This window comes from Enhydra lutris, unplaced genomic scaffold (genome assembly GCF_002288905.1).
Source record: "Enhydra lutris kenyoni isolate GAN:26980312 unplaced genomic scaffold, ASM228890v2 scaffoldscaffold81, whole genome shotgun sequence".
Lineage (NCBI taxonomy): Eukaryota > Metazoa > Chordata > Mammalia > Carnivora > Mustelidae > Enhydra > Enhydra lutris.
In genome coordinates, this window is record NW_019154165.1 from 4,679,452 (window position 1) to 4,697,208 (window position 17,757).

Consider the following 17,757-nt stretch of genomic DNA (forward strand, 5'->3'; position numbering starts at 1 on the left):
ATGAGATAAACTAGTTAAAAAACGTTAAAAAAGAAAAGGGTAAAAGTTAAAAAATATTTAGCAGAAGAAGAAAAAAAAATTGAAAAAAAATTAAATTAACTGCAAGACTAAAGAATCATGGGGAGAATGCCATGAGTTCCGTGCTTTGCTTTCTCCTCCTCTGGAATTCCGCTGCTCTCCTTGGTATTGGACCTGCACTCCTTGGTAGGTGAACTCAGTCCTGGGTGGATTTCTTGTTGATCTTCTGGAGGAGGGGCCTATTGTATTGATTCTCAAGTGTCTTTGCCCCCGGCGGAATTGCACCGCCCTTACCAGGGGCGGTGCTAAATAATCAGCTCGGGTTTGCTTTCAGGAGCTTTTGTTCCCTGCATGCTTTCCGTAGAGTTCCGGAGGACAGGAATGAAAATGGCGGCCTCCTAGTCTCTGGCCCAGAGGAGCGGAGAGCTCGGGGCCCCACTCCTCAGTGCGCCCTCAGAGAATAGCGCCCAATTATTCCCGTCTCCCTGGCCTCCGGCCGCACTCTGAGCTCACAGAGCCTGCGACCAGTTCAAGGTAACCCCAAGCTGAGAGCTCACTCCTCGGCTCTGTCTCTGTAGCCGGCTTCCCCGTTCTAATACCTCCAAGCTCTGCGATACTCAGAGACCCCTGATCCTTCTGTGACCCTGTGGGACCTGAGGCCACGCTGACCCCGTGTGGGCTTCACCCTGGTGTAGCCTCTGGAGCGATATCCCTCAGCGGAACAGACTTTTAAAAGTCCTGATTTAGTGCTCTGTTGCTCCGCCACTTGCTGGGAGCCGGCCCCTCCCCCCCCGCGGTCTATCTTCCCATCGCTTTGGATTCACTTCTCCACCAGTCCTATATTTCAGAAAGTGGTTGATTTTCTGTTTCTAGAATTGCTGTTCTTTCTCTCTTCCATCTCCCCTTGGATTTGTAGGTGTTTGCAATCTTGAGATAAGCTATCTAGCTGATCTCCTGCTACCTGATGTAGTCTCAGCCTGCTACTTCTCCGCCATCTTGACTCTTCCCCTATTTTTTTCTTTTTTAAAGATTTTATTTATTTATTTGACAGACAGAGATCACAAGTAGGCAGAGAGGCAGGCAGAGAGAGAGGAGAAAGCAGGCTTCCTGCTGAACAGAGAGCCCAATGTGGGGCTTGATCCCAGGACCCTGGGATCATGACCTGAGCTGAAGGCAGAGGCTTGAACCCACTGAGCCACCCAGGGGCCCCCAAGTGCTCTTTTTAAATGACCATCACCCAGTTGCCCCATCTCCCACCTACCTCCCCTCCAGGAACCCTTAGTTTGTTCCTGTAGTTAAGAGTCTCTTACGGTTTATCTCCCTCTCTGATTTCATCTTATTTTTCCTTTCCTCCCCCTATGATCTTCTGCTTTTTTTTATTAAATTCCACGTATGAGTGAAATAATATAATAATTGTCTTTCTCTAATTGACTCATTTTGCTTAGCATAATACCCTCCAGTTCCATCCATGCACATATTTGCAAATGGTAAGATTTCACTCTTTTTGATGGCTGAGTAATGTTCCATTGTATATATACATACTACATCTTCTTTATCCATTCATCTATCAATAGACATATGGGCTTTTTCTTTTAAGATGTATTAATTTATTTGAGAGAGGGACAGACAGCACAAGTGGGGGGAGGGGCAGAGGGAGAGGGAAACCAGATTCCCTGTTGATCGTGGAGCCCCATGCAGGGCTAGGTGTCACAACCCCAAGATCACAACCTGAGCCAAAACCACGAATTAAATGCTTAACCAACTGAGCCACTAAGGTTTCACTTAAACCTGTTTTTAAAGAGAAGGGGAGTGGCTGGGCCAACGTCACACGGCCAGAGAGTGGTAGAGCTGCTCTTCCCCGTCATTTAACCCCATAAGGCAGTATAAGAGCTAAGAGTTATGCAGACCTACTTTGAATTCTGTCAGCAATATGCCTTCAGTGAGCCACTTTATTTTGTTTATTTTGTTGAGCCTCATTTTCCCCATCCATTAAAAAATATTATCTATAAAAAGGGGAGATCAGGTTATCATGAGGGCTCAATGAGAAGAGGTATAGGAAGTATCTAATATAGTCCTAGCACAGAAGAACTTCTCAAAGAATGGTGACTGGCAATAGCCCTCAGTGGTGGCAAAGGGACCACAGCAACTTCAGATTTCACAGCTAGTCTTTTTGTCCATTCCCTGTGTTGCTCAATGTGAAGAAGAGGGTCCACGACATGAGGTTGAGATAATCTCCAGGGCAGGTCAGAAACATGGCCAAAATACTAGGTCTTGGGTGGGAAAGGAATGGCCAGCACCCCCACCCCCACTGCTTTCCACCAGGTGGCCTTTCGGCAGGGCAAAGCCACATCAGGTTAGGAAGGCTGACTGAAGCCTCTACTGCCTCACATACAGGTCAAATGGCCTACTCCCCTTTCCCCTGCCACTGTTACTCCCATTACCATCATCACCACCAACCAGGTCTGGCCAGGATGTTATGTTTTATGTGAATTCTGGGCCCATGAACACTTACTCATTGAAGACCAGGTCAGGGGCGAAGTAGAGCATCCTGGAGTTGACATTGGTGAAGGACCGCCAGCCCATGGCAAACACCATAAGCCCCATCCAGGAGTACTGAATGACTGCCATCTGGTCATCCACATGCAAGTTGCGGAAGCCTGAAGATGGGGCAGAGGCAGTGGTCAGACTGAGCATTGATGGGCTGAATGAAGGACTGGCCCTCTACTGGGCTGAGAACCACTGGCACTTAGGCAGCTCCTGAGGAGACCCAGGGACCATTAATGCTGAGGAGCAGGGGAAAAACAAACTGTGTGGTGGGGATAATATTCCTTGCTCACCCTACCTCACTAAGCTACTCAAATGAGATGATGATGGAGGCAAAAAATTGTACTGTCATTTGGAAGAGAATAATCATCTAACACTGGCTGCTTACGATGAATGAACTCTTATAGAAGTATGTTACTTATATTAACTCACTTAATCTTCACAATGATCCAGTAAAGTAGGTACTACTAGTAAACCCATTCTGTGAATTAGTAAAAGAGAATTAGAGAAAGATCAAGAAACTTGTCTACGATCATAAGGCTAATAATTGGCAGACCACATTCCAAAGCCTGGCTCTGCTAGTTTCCTACCCTGTCATTCCTGCCCTACTGCCATTATTATGCACAAACAAGTTCCTTATGACCTGTCTCCTTAGACTAATTTCTTGTCACTTGTAATTTAGGTTCTAGTTATTCTGAAATGTTTAGTTTGCTGAACACACCATACTTTCTCATGCCTCTATAGCTCTGCTATCTCTGCACAGGCAGTTGACTTTGCCTAGAATGTATTCCTCCATCCCCAGGGGTTCCATCTGATAAATATCTACTCATCTTTCAAATCTTCAGTGAAAGCTACTTCCTCTGTGAAGGCTTTTCCAACTCACCTACACAGAAGAAAAGATTCTTCTTTTACCTTCTTACTGAACTTTGTGTACCCCTACTCAATCATAGCACTCATTACACAGTACTAGAGTTTACTTATGTACACATATGTCTCCTCCATGAGTCGATTCCTGAAGACAGGGACCATCTTTTGTTTCATCTTTTCCTCGCTAGTACGTAGCACAGTTCAGATACTTAAGTACACATCTTTGAAATATTAATTTAATATTATATTTATTAATGTGATAGTAATTAAATGGAATAATGAACATTTTTTTCATTTTATAAAATGGGAATTAGATGATCTCCAAATTATCTCCCTTAGTCTCAGAGAAAGGAGGTTCCTAAATGCTACTTCCAGAATACCACAAGGTAGAACAGATGTACCTATATTCTTCTGGAAGTTTCGAGACAGTTGGATGTTTAGAGAATCACCTCAGAGCTCATCTCCTACCAGTACCCTATTTCTCTTTTCCCCAAAAGATCCAGAATTATCTGTTTGTTTTGCTATACCTCATTAAGAATGCTACCATGAATATAGATAAAGCTTATAGCTTTCTGGTTGATGACCTGACTTAACTCTCACAATAACCCTAGAGGGTAGACAATGTGACACTCATTTTGCCAACAAAGAATCTGAGGGCTAGACAAGTTAACTGACTTCCCCAAGGTCATACAGTCTATATGTGCCTGAATTGGGACTAGAACCTAGGTGCTCTGATTCTCTACCTCAGTGCTTTTTGCCTTCTACTGCTGAAGGACACAGCTCAAGAACTACCAAGGTCATGAGTGTTTCTTAGCCACAGGCCCAGGTCTGAAGTCTACACTATAGAGACACATTGTTCTGTTTGGTTGGTCCTTGCCAACACAAAAAGCCAATTTCCCTTTTCTTTAAGGTCCCAAGCCTACTAGACAACAAAGACTGTAGAGTCCCCAGATCACCACCACTGCAGCTCAATGGACTGGCTGCAGTCTTAGCTCCCAGGCCTGTGCCTCCCGTCTTCACTGTAGTGACATGTTGACAAACTAGCTGAAGTCTCAGACTCCAGAGTATTTCCAGCCAGAAGTCATTCTGCAGCACAGAACTCCTGGTACTAACTCTTCCTAGTAGGACACAAAAAGCAGGGACCAATTATGCAACACATCTTGGAGAAAGGACCTGGGAGCTTGAACCCTGAACCTCTGTAGCGGAAGCAAGGAAAGACTTGGCCGCTTGGCATGTGAATATGAGGGTACCTAGGTGGAATGAGGATTAAACTATACAAGTACCAAGGAAGCCATTAATACTGATGTGTTTTTCCTTCCCTGAGAGGCCAGAGAACTAAAAAAGAAGAGAAAAACAGGAAAGCTTAGTTTGGCTGTAATAGTAATTATAATAATACTAGTGGTCCTTAGTGAGGCCTGCTTAGCACTCAGTCCTGATTACTGTGTATATATCAGCAACATAGCAGGCTAATTTTCCTATAGATCTAATATGATCACAATACTACACTGTTTTTTAATGCCCAGCCTTTGGAGTTAGTTGTCTGCTCAGATAGCATGACTATTAAGTAAGAGATGACTTGAAGAAAGAGTAGCTCCAGCCTACAGATTTCCTTCAGCATACCTTCACTTAACACCTATTTTCTACTGTGTTAGGCTATTCTGGAGAAATTGAGAGGAGTCATTGTCAGGTTCTGAAACATACCCAACAGGTTAGGAAGCAGAGAAAGTGTCACTGGGATTCTGTTTTCTCAATAAAATTCAGTCAATTATAATTTCTCAGCAATCGGCAATGGAAACCTATCTAGTCTGTTGTCCCCTATCTAGTCTGGAAGAATGTGTTCAAAGAAAGGCCAGTTGGGAAATCTTTACTACTATAGTACATCTGACAGCTAAAGTCTTCACACAAGATAAAGCATCTTTGGGACCCATGCATGAACTTCTAGGTAAGGCTGATGGCAGCTTGAATTGATTTTAGTGAAAGCCTCATAATAATGACATATTCTCTTTCTACATAAGCTCCATGTTACTTACACTTAGCAAGTTAGTGATTGTTCTACCCCCTCTACCAATGAAAAAACAGAAGCACATGTAGACACATGATTTACTCAAGGTCACACAACTAGTGTATAGTTAAGATTCCAAACCAGAAACATCTGATTATAAATGTACTTGTGAACAATCTACTCACCTACTCTCAATTAATTGATAGTTTTTATTTATTAATGTCCAGGTACTATTCTAGGTGATTTACATATATCATCACCATCACAGAAAACTGACAACAGAATTTGTGTAGATGCTTAGCACAGTGGCTTACACAAGATAGGAACTCAATCTGTTTAGTCAGCAAATAACTTGAACTAGTAGATAATTACTGATAATATGAGTAACAGTTCTTCTGAATGTGGCAATTGGCTTTCTTTTGAGAATACTATTTTAAATGACCCAGGGTCAAAGATCATCTCCTTGGTTGAGCTAGATGGTGGACTGATACTGACTTGCAGACTTGTTAACCTAAAGAGGAGGTTTCCCATTCTGGAGGTTGAGCTGAGGAAAGCCAGTGACTCTAGGTCATATAAATTCTGCTATAATGATTTGCACTAGATTGTTGTTAAGACCACCAAATTAGAAATCAGACAATGTAAGCCCCAGTTCTGGCTCCATCTGTTAAGTGACCAAATGGAACAAGTTAGTCAACCTCTCTGAGCCTTGTCATTTGAAATGGAAGTAATAACTTCTCTGATTAACAGGACTGCTGTGAGGATTAAGTGGAATCACATCTTTGAAAAGGTTCTCTATCCCATAAATAGGATAATTTAAGTGGTTGGCAACAGGTAGGAAAGATTAAGCTGATTCTCTGTTACGCAAAGGACCTCAAGACATCCGGCCAAATAAGTAATAAGAATACAAACAAATTTCCTTTTTTATTCTTTTTTGTATTTCTTTTCTCCCTTTGTGAATCCTCTGTTTTGTCACATTGCATACACAACCAGAGTCCTTAGGTCTTTTTCCCAGTGATCTTATTGGCTAGTCAACCTCGGCTTCTCAAGTGAGGAAGGTGTTAGGATAGTCTGGTGGCTATAACTGGGCCTTGTGAGTTAGAAAGGCAAAACAGAGGCTTGACAGCCAACATGCAATGTCTTTGAAGGCAACGAGATCATATTATGACCCAGATGGGCTTGGATGAGGTTTTGGTCCTTCACTGTAAATCCCAGGGCTCCAGAACTACAGGGGTATCACAGAGACTAGGGGTAGAGTGGAAAGAGGAGGGCATTTGGGATTAGGAAGGGACCTGGGCTTGAGTTCCAGCCCTGCAACTTTCAGACTGTGTAACTGTAGGCCAAGCGCATGACTGCTTAGAGCTTTAATGTTTTTAATCTGTTAATTAGAAAAAGAATCCCTGGTTTATAAGACTGTTATGAAGATCAAATCAGGTAATACAAATGAAACTGCTCTGTTCACTATAAATTTCCATCTGAATGGCAGTTATTCTTAGAAGGCAGGTTAATCTTTGACTCCATAACAGGTTTAGGTTGTTGATATTTCAAAATAATCTTTGAGTCATCGAATTTTAGGATTAAGACAACCCTTAAAGAGTTTATGGTTCACTTGTTTCCAAACTGTGCTCCTTGGAGCCCTAAGATTCTGTAAGAGTGACCCGAAGCTTCTCTCAGGGTAGTGAGGGAGAGGCACTGGCTTTAAATCAACCAGCTCCACTTGGATCTGTATACAATGTTTTTTAAGAATTAAAGAGTTGGGCTGCTAAAGAAAAGTTGTGAATTCTTGGATAGAGGAGCTCTGAGGCTTCTTTAAGCTCTAATATGCTAATAATCAGACCAGCTCAAACAGCAGATGGCCTAGGGAGAGAATGATTTCCCTGTCACTGGTGGTAACCAAACAGAAGTTAGACAAACACTTTGTATTTCTTTCATTATCACCTAACATTACCTCCTACTATAATTCCCAATGCAGTTTAAAGAACAGTAAGTGTTTCTTGAAGCAAAATTTGACAACCATCAATTTAGTCCAAACTACTTCTCACACAGTATAGACCCAGAATGGGAAGGGTTCACACAATGAGTTACCAGCACAGCTAAGACTAGAACTGAAGCGTTCTGACTCCCAACTCTTTCCTTCTACCATACTGTATTATAAGGCTTCCGAAGACCGATTTTCAGTCAAGCTCAAGACTATCTCTGTGGGTAAGCCTGTGTGTGCGCATGTAGAAGAGTACCTTAGGCATACAAGGGTATTTCCATGTGATCTGTGATTATGGGGAAATTTGTTGACTATGTCTGTAGGTGGAACAGGCAAACATGACCATAATGTGCAGATGTGAGAAACACAGGATACTCTATCATGCTGCTCTTCTCCTTGATTTAGGAGTTTCCTTATTTTTCAAGTGGGAATTATACCAACCTCTCCCCTCCATCGGGTTATGAGGACTGCATGAGTTAAGACATGGTGCAGGCCCATAGGAGCAATTTGCTAAATATGATCTCCCTTATCCCATGCCCCCACTTCCCATTTCCTTACCAGGCAAGGCCTTGGCCCACTTGACCACATGTACAAGCTGTCTTTCACCCAATTCATTAAGGCTAGAAAGCAAGGCTGCGAAGGAGTCAGGCTGGTTGTTGTCATGTCCAGCACACACCACGCCCGGCTCAATGGCTTCAAGGACATTCAGAAAGATGGGCTGACACTCATAGCCTTCAATATGTGACACTGTCAACTTCTGGGTTGGCTCCTCAGTGGGACTGGTGGCACTGGAAGTCTCCCCTTCCTCTTGTAGTTTCAGATTACCAAGTTTCTTCAGCTTCCGGGCTATAGGGAAGGAAAGGAAAACTTGGAGTTGCTTTCAATGGCCAAACACACCACTCAGCTACCCCGTTAGAAAAATTGCCCAAGCTAAGAAAATAGGGATATTCATTCTCCCTGGTCACAGAATCTAAACTCCTTAAGGACAAGTGCTCAGTTTAAACACTGGTTGAATGAATGATTTATCATTCCAAATCCCTACTAAGCCCAAACTTTCATATCTTGCTTTCTCCTCAATCCCATTTTTGGGTTCAATAAATGGGAATTTTCTGGTGTTACAGCATTTTCTACTGAACACTATACAGCTTAAGATATTGTAAAACACTATGCCCATAGTTGAACATACACTGTAACACACATACTGACTTTTTTTTCTTTAACAAATAGAAGATTGAGAAGCTAAAGGGCTGAAATCCCCAATATTATCAAAAGAGTAACAGAATATCCCTGACTGGAAAAATGGGACCCAAACTAAGAGGCAGCCATCAGAAAGGATGATAGAAATAGCTTCTTTTAAAACAACATGAATTCCAAACTTAAACCTTAAAAATCACCCTCCCCCCATGCTTGCACACACACAATTTAGAGGTACATGAGCATCCTGATGTTTACTAGCATTTATATTGGCATAAATAGACATAACTGAGGAGGTCGTAACTTTGAGGCCTAGCATAGGCAGTTGCACTGGGGAGAACCATAAACCATTTTATCTCTAATCCCTTTATATAATAATAAATAAAAATAAACCAAAGAGATAAGTTGATTGCTCAATTTAAATGGATATATACAAAAAAACCTGTCGCTGATGTATTTCTGGATCCTATAGAAGAAATACTTACCTGGAACTGATTTTCAGCTTTAATTAGAAAAATAAGTCCTGCAAACTCCAGTCATAGTGCAACTCGGTAAGTCAATGCAAGAATGGACCACACATTTAGATCAACAACCAGGATAGAGAAGGAGAAAATGGTGGGGTTGGTCGTGTAAGAGGAGCACAGAGTACTCAGGGTAAAATAACAGGGGAGACTGGAAAATCAACCCAGAGTGCAAGATGACAGGAGATACGCACACATACACAGTCAACTCCCACCTCCCACCTCCCACCAAAGGCACAGGATGGAAGGTATGGGCCCATCTTCTCCCAGATATAGAGGCCTGGCCCTCAATATGTCTTGCCATCTGGTGAACCCATGGCTGACATGTGTTCTTGTAGCCAGCTCCACAGACTGGCCGTGCATACTGGGTCTGTTCCTTTGGTACAGAATCTAAAGGTAGACCCCATCTTTCTCAACATTAGCAGTTTCTGGCCTTGAGCTCAGAAGCTGACAGACCATGTAGTCCCCCATTCCAACCTGAAAGAGGACAGAGATGTAACTAGCCCTATGCCTGAGGGAACTAAGAAAAATGAGGGTGACTATTTTTTCAGGGTCTTCTACATGCCTCAGTCTATGAACACATTACGTCATTTAATTCCACAATGATTTTAGGAGATTAGGAATATTTCCTATCCCTATTTTACAAGTGAATAAACTTAGGAAACACAGCTATCAAGAAATGGAATCCTAGGGTGCCTGGGTGGCTCATTCAGTTAAACATCTGCCTTCAGCTCAGGTCATGATCCCAGGGTCCTGGGATCGACCCTGCACTGGCGCCATCCCAGGGTCCAGGGATCGAAACCCGCACTGGGCTCCCTGCTCAGCAACGTGTCTGCTTCTCCTTCTGCCTCTGCCTGCCCCTTCCCCTGCTTGTGTTTTCTCTTGCTCTCTGTCAAACAAACAAATGAATAAGTAATTATTTTTTAAAGAAAGAAAACCCAGTAATCTGAACCTGGTCTGCTGACTACAAAAGCTATGCTCTTTCTACTACATCATGTTGCCTCTCAAGTTCTCTGAAGACCTGAATCTTACTTCTAGACAAACAGCAGAGTTGAGGAGTGGGGATGGGGTTATATCCCCCCTGATTTCCATCCTCACCCTTGACTCCAAACTTCAGTAACTGCATCAAATCAGAAGACAAGAGGCAGGAAACTATGAAAATCCTCTAGTCATATGCCCAAAGTAGAAACAGGTTTGGAGCACTATAGTGGTCTAAAAATTCACAGCATGATGGAGTAGGAAGGGTCTTTAGAAATCATCTCATCCAGGGACGCCTGGGTGGCTCAGTTGGTTAAGCGGCTGCCTTCGGCTCGGGTCATGATCCCAGTGTCCTGGGATCGAGTCCCGCATCAGGCTCCTTGCTCAGCGGGGAACCTGCTTCTCCCTCTGCCTCTGCCTGCCTCTCTGACTGCCTGTGCTTGCTCACTATCTCTCCCTCTGTCCCTGACAAATAAATAAATAAAATCTTTAAAAAAAAAAAAAGAAATCATCTCATCCAAAGGTCACAGATTCAATATACCTTCAGGGTAAACATAGATAATGCAGTGGTGTGTGCATGTGTGCGTTTGCATGTGCATGTGTAGGAGAATGGGAGGAACTCTGGTGACCTGGAGTAAATGACTACCTGCCATCCTGCCCTTGCCATGCACATGCATGTGCACATTCACATACATACAACCCTAGAAGGCATTCATGTAATATTTAAAAGATTTTCCTGGAACTCATCTGTATTCCAAAGTTAAATTCAGTCCTTAGCTACCATTTTGGCACTTCTGACATTAATCCAACCTTTCAATTCGAAGTTGGGGAGGTTGAAGCCAGAAAGAGTGAGGTCACTCAGTGGTAGAGCTAAGACTAAAACCAGGGCTTTTATTTCTAATACAGGGTTCCCTGTGTCACATTGGTTCTCTTTTTGACTAGTTGTTTTCCACTCTATCACAGTACTTACCTCTCTGAGCTCCTTCTAGATATGCACTGTCCAAAACAGTAGCTACTAGCCACATGCGGCTACTTAAACTGAAATTAGTTAAAATTAAAGAAAATGAAAATATAATTCCTTAGTCTCACTAGCCACATTTCAAGTGTTCAATAATACAGACACAGGACATTTCCATCATCTCAGAAAGTTCTATGGAATAATGCTGTGAATCTAGACTGTTCTCTGGGGCAGCTGTCTCATTTGTCATACCCTACTCATGCTATTGATAAAGAAGAAAAGAATCTAAATAAATTTTATACAGATGAATCCTTGGACTTTTCTAAAAGGAACAGGGACAAAGCAATTGGTGCTAGTGCAATCAGTGAAGTACACTCTGTCACCTCAACTCTCCCACCAGTGACTCAGATCTCAACAGGGTGATGACTCGTGGACCTAAGCAAACTCATTACAGGCAAGATCAATATGTGCAGAGACTGTGGGGAGAGTCCATCAACATGAAATAATTCCCATTTTCTGCATAGTGCTAATGAGAACTTGGCTGGTATTTTCACATCCTCCTCCTCTAGACTTATATGGTATCAGTTTGAGGAAAAGCAGCTGCATTCCCACTTGCGTCTAGGACCTGGGTAATGTGCTGTCCCTGCAGCCACAGTGGCCCAAGCTGCACCAGGTGTTCTGGCCTCTCTGCCTGAAGAGGGTGACTGTACTGGATGTAATTGAAATCAGATTCCATTCATTCTGCCAGGGGATCCTCTGTTCTCTTTCTGCAGCAGAGGCCAGCATGTTGCTAGACGACTTGGAATGCTGGACAATGAGGCTTGCTAGTCTCAGCTGTAACTCAATGCCCAAGGCCTTGTTTTCTTCCATGAAGGCTACCCCCACACCCCTCCTTCCTCCTGCACCTGAGCCCCAGAGTCAGCTCTAACTCTTTCATGTGAAGTACAGGCCTGCCAGCTCCTGTCATAGGAGAGACCCTTTAGTTTACTTAAATTGAGAAGCCAGGAGAAAAGGGATAGTAAAAGTGGATAATCTAATGATGTTTGAGTTGCTTTGCATCTCTCTCCTGTCTTTCAGTCTCAGATCAGTGACAACAAAAGGCCACTGGCAAGTTACTTCCTTGTCCCTACCAGCTATTTAGGGGATTGGAGCACCTGACATGATGTCTGGATCCTGATGCCTGGATACTATGGAGAATTCACTTTTCAGCCTGGTGGCATTAGACCCTTGCAAGGGCTGTCTCTATAGCACCGGAGACAGATTTTTCAATTCAGGTTCCATGGTGCATCCCCAAGGAGAGGTAGATGTGATTTATGTGCCGCTTCTACAGCCACTGTGATCTTTAGGTACTGTTCCAGCCTCATTCCTTGCCACCTCAAGACAAAGGCTTTCTCATCCATAGTCTGGGAAAAGGCAAAGTGAGGTGAAGTTCCCAAAGTTTTAGAAAACTTGCTTCACACTCTCTAAGGTCAAGGATATTTCTCCTCTCCATACAACACAATAACATTTGGAGCACAAAAGAATCACTTTCTGTGGTAGGTGGACTTTTGAGATGGTACCCAGGAGTCCTAATCCCTGGCTGCTCACACATCTTCTTCCAGTTATTTAGTCAAACACCCATGATTGTGAAAGTGTTGGATAGATGTAATTAAGGTCATAATTCAACGGAGTTTTAAGGTTGGTAATCCTCGCTGGACCTGGCCTAATCAGATGAACTTTTAAAAGGGACTGGGATCTTTCTGGAAAGACATTTGTGGAGTCAGGGGGATTCAACATAAGGAAGATTCTCTGTTGCTGGCTTTGAAGGCGGAGGGAGCAACATGCCAAGGAAGGAGAACAGCCTCTAAGAGCTGAGAGCATCCTGTGCATGGCAGCCAGAAAGGAAATGGGAGCCTTAATCCTACAACTGCAAGGAACTGAATCCTGTCATAATCACATGAACTTGGATGAGAACCCTGAGCTCCAGATTAAAATGCAGGCTGGCCAATACCTTGATTTCGTATTTGTGAAACACTGAGCTAAGAAACCAGTCAGGCTGTGTCAGAATTTTGACTTACAGAACTGTGAACTGATAAATAGGTACTATTGGAAGTTGCTAAGTTCGTGGTAATTTGTTATGCAGCCATAAAAAACTAATACACTTTCCTTACGGAAGTGTGGTACAGGGCAAGATGATAGACTTCAGAGTCAGATGATCTTGAGTTCAAATCCCAGCTCTGTCAATTACTAGCTTAGCAAATCTGAACTCCTTGATCTCTCATCTTTTCTGAGATTCAGTTTCCTCACTTGTAAAGTGGGGGTACCACTACCTGGCTCTTAGGACATTTATGAGAACTAAATGAGAGAGAATGTCCAGCACATAATGAGCCCTCTAAAATGACTCCTTCACTCTCCAACCATTTCTAAAGAGTAGGGAGTGAATGGTTTGCAGGCGCCCTAACTCAGGCATGGGGAAAAAGGAAATGCAGGATTAAGAGAACAAGATATAGCAGAGAAGGGAAGGGATAACACATTATAAAATGAAAAACAACAAAGGAGTTTCTTCTGCACATAACTGCCTATAAAACTGAAGTCAGATCTTAAGGGTAATTCTAAATGCTAAGTAAACATCAAGGTATGTTTGGTGCAAGGCTACAAATTCTTTGTGAAACCAGACTAGGCAATACTTCTCTCCCATGTATTTGAGTATGTGTGTATGCAGCGGCTTGTATATTACAGTGCTTAAATAAAGGGGTCATGAATTCAAATATCTTCACTAGTCAGGCAGATATGTAAATGAATAAAATAGCCTAGTGCACAAAAATAAGGTAGGCTGGGGAAAGTGAAAAGTACTTGATGCCTGGCCTAGGGGCAGTCTATGTCAATTTTCTAAACAAAGACTGTGCTGGGCAAAAAATTTTTGTAAGTGAATAGTGGCCTGAGGAAAACCAGTTTGTGGCCTCTGGCTTACATCATGCCAGCCATCTTTTCATCCAGTAGGATTACAGTCAGGGGATCTCACTGTACAACTTTAGGCTTAGAAGGTCAGATGAACACTGGATTAGGATTCAGGGGGAGCTCACTATAGAACCTCGGGAATACCCTTTTCCTTCTTTTGCACTTGCTTATCTCCTATATGTATAAAAGGCAAAGAATTTGGAGCCAGACCATCTGTTGTAAGCCTTGCTCTATGCTTACTAGCTGTGTGACTTTGGACAAGACCTGGCCTCTCTGTACCCAAATCTCATCTGTAAAGTGGGAGATATTATTAATACCTAAATAATAAAGTTTTTAATGAGGAATATATAGTTATTGTGGTGGCACCTGGGAGTAGAGAGCCGATTCTACGCCCCAAGAAAAACTCTCCAAGATTGAAGCATGATGAAAAAAATACACTAAACATAAGGAGGCTCAACACAATGATGACATCAAAGTTCTACAGTGTTATTTACAATAAAGGGCTTTTTATTACTGTGGTGGTTAATTCAGAGTCTTATGGGATATGTGACCTTGGACATATCCCTTGACTTCTCCTGCACCTCAGTTTTCTCATTTATATATTGGCTCCAATCTGACCTGACTACTGCATAGGATTATTATTAGTAGGAAATGAAATGATCTCAGTGAAAGTGCTCTGAACCTGGTAAAATTGTATGCCAGTGGGCAGGCTATGACGTCTTCCAATAATGGATCTTTAGTTATAAAACATTCTGAAAAATGGCTTAGGGTGGCAACCTATAAGAAATATTGCCTTCCACCTTGGGCATCTGGTCTCAAGCCAAAGGCTGAGGGCCAAACTGACAGTTTTCAGACTCCTAATATAATAATAGGCTCATCCCACAGAGCTGTTGTAATTTTCCAGAAGAGAAAGCATGCTAAGACAAAGGTGCTTAGAACAGAGCAAATTCCGTTAGTCAATAAATTATGCCTTTTACTTTTGCTAGCTGCTGGGCCCCACATGGCTCTGCTTCACCCCCTTTATCTTATGCAGGTAAACAACTTTCTGAATAAGGTAACTGATGAAACATACAGAGTTTCCACAGGGACTGAAATCATTTAGGAGATAGAGTTATAAGAGCCCCAGACATCAAATCTACTACAACAGTAGAGCCTTGGGAGGTCTACAAGTTCCATTAAGGTACACTGAGAGGGGGTAAAGTGGGCCTGCGGATATGATTTCTTCTTTCAAACCAGAACAGCAGTGCTTTATTCCATATCTACGTTTGGGACTCTTTGTCAGATTTTGTTAGAAGAAAAGGCTACATTGCCAAGAAAATACTTGGAAGGCCCCAGATCTTGTCTATCCCTTCCTCTCCCATTCAAATCATTCCAGGTTTAAAAGGTAAGTAGACTGAAGGTCAAAGGTGTTTTGCCCCCATCACATAGTTAGATAGTAGCAGATCACAAAATAGACCCAGGTATCCTGACTTCTTGGGTGGTAATCTTTCCATTTCATCTGGTTGAACAGCATGTTAATGGGGAGGAAGGTCATTTGGAGAGGAGTGGGGAAGAAACAGGACAAGGACAAGAGGCAGGGAACAGAGCTAGTCATAGGAAAGCACGGAATTAAAGATTAGTAAGAGGTGTATCCAAATATAAGTGTACACTAAAAAGTGTAGGCCAAATTTTCTCAGGCAAGAAGGCTCCTTGGTCCTCTCCCCCATGTCTCCATTCTCTTCCCAGTCCCAATTCTGATTCAGAGAAATAGTCTGCAAAAAGGAGTATCAAATTTTATCTTTCAAGGTTTATTTTGGACTATTTAGTCTAATGGTTTTTAGTTCATGGAGGAGTAAATGTAATTAATAATAGAATGATATGCAATGCTGCATAGACTTGCCAAAGCACAGGATCTGGCAGAAACTATTTCCAAGTCTTTTTCTCATGAGTGAGCCAGAAGAAAGGGGGTCACTGTCCAGATGCCATCCTGGGTGAGGGGCACAGAGTCATTCCCAAAAATCTGCTCATGTGAAATTACAGAGCCTGGAAATGCTTTTGCATACCAGGCTTTTCCACTGGAAAAAGTAACTACATGAATTTAGAGCATACATGCTTTTACAATTACATTTAAACTGACATTAAAAACAAATGTGAAACAGCTCAGGCTGAACAGGTCAGCATGACCTGGAAAGCAAACGAGAGGGAAAAAAAGAAAAAAAAGAAAAGAAAGAAAGAAAAAGAAAAAAGTAAAAAAAAAAAAAAGGCCCAAAGTTAACAGCATTAATTCTGTCAGTCTATTGTAAATAAGAAAATATCACTGATATATTAATGATTTTATTAAGCAAAATACACTAGCAGAAATATGCAATGTTCAAACAAACAGAAAGCAGTTAAAAAATAAACTACATTAGCCTTTCAGTCCACATTAGGGAACCTCTCCTTGGACTGGAGATTAAAATTCTGTCCAAAGGAGTGAGAAATTCCCCTCCCTCCTAAAGTCCTTCCTTGGCTTTTCTCCAGAATGTTGCTGAGTCAGGGGAAGGAGAAAAGGAGGAGGAGGGAGGGAGAAAGGAGGTGGGGAGGAAGAGGGAGAAAGGAGAGAGAGGCATTGAGAGAGGAGGGAGGGAGAGAGGATGGAGGAGGGGAGAGGAGAGAGGGAGGCATTGAGAGACAGAGAGAGTGAAAGAGAGAGAGAGAGAGAGAGAGTGAGTGTGAGTGTGTGTGTGTGTGTGTGTGTGTGTGTGTGTGTGTGTAGGTGGAGACTGGAGAAGGAAAAGGGTGGAAAATACAAGCCCTAGGCAAGGCAGAAAGAATGCTCTGACTCTCATGTTTGTCTGCCCCTAGTCTCACAGACTCCACATCCACCAGAAGGAAACTTCTTCCAATATGGAGCTTCGGGGGCAGAGACATAGAATAGCATGACATTACAAACTCTAAGTGCCTCTTCTCTTAGAATAATGTAAAGTTTGACACTGGCTTGAGAAAAGAACAAAACCTCACACCTGATGAAGAGGCAAGTGGATGGTGTGAATGAGTACTGGGGTTATTGTGGGGACACTAAGGCTAGAAGTAAGGGGTTGAGTCTGATCCACTTCATCCTTCATCCAAACTTCAGTAGGAAATAAGAGAAGGGAGCACTGGTTTTTAGATTTTTCCTTCCTCCCTCTTCATGAAAGGGTTAAGAGTATGTGCTTCTGAAAATAGAATCACCTTTACTTTGGGAATAAGGAGAAAAAAACTGACTCTAGTTCCCTGATCTGTTTAGAGAGAGGGGCCAGCTGGCTTCTTAGGGCTGCTCCTGCAGAAGAAGCAGAAATCTGGTCCTTGTTTACTAAACTTACGTGGATCAGCTACTGCCTTCATCTCTGTGATGGGGCCTGAGGTTAAAATCTAAGTCCTTGGCAGTGGTCCAGCAGAACAGAGGTAAGGGGAAACTCAGGAGCTGAATAATGACCAAGTAAAAATGGCCTGAGGAGCCTCAGGTAGGCACAGTGGCTTCTTGTTCTAGGAGCACCCTGAGTCCCCATAGCAAAGCTTCTTCCTGGCAGCATGCTGTGGAAAGCAAACAACCAAGCCAGAGCTTCACTGCATCCATCCACCTGAGTGCTATCACATACAATCAAGAATAATCAAAGAGCACTCTGCTAATGCCAAGTCATATTACAGAAATCAACAATCACGATACTACTACATGAATGGTAATTGATACTACTTCTAGAGCTAGTCCTCACAACATCCCTGTCAGGTAGGGAAATGATCAGTCCCATGTCAGGGAGTCATTAAC

At 42.7% G+C, this 17,757-nt stretch overlaps 1 protein-coding gene across 1 annotated transcript in view; it reads right to left on the reverse strand.

The window, feature by feature from the left end:
- The window catches only part of LOC111161016 (androgen receptor), a 211,644-nt gene that overhangs the window by 11,952 nt on the left and 181,935 nt on the right, over nucleotides 1–17,757 (reverse strand). Inside the window, exons 4-5 of the mRNA XM_022524455.1 lie at nucleotides 7,965–8,252; nucleotides 2,531–2,675 (exon numbers count right to left, since the gene is read on the reverse strand). Coding sequence (XP_022380163.1) covers nucleotides 2,531–2,675; nucleotides 7,965–8,252 — 433 coding nt within the window. The remainder of the gene's footprint in view (nucleotides 1–2,530; nucleotides 2,676–7,964; nucleotides 8,253–17,757) is intronic.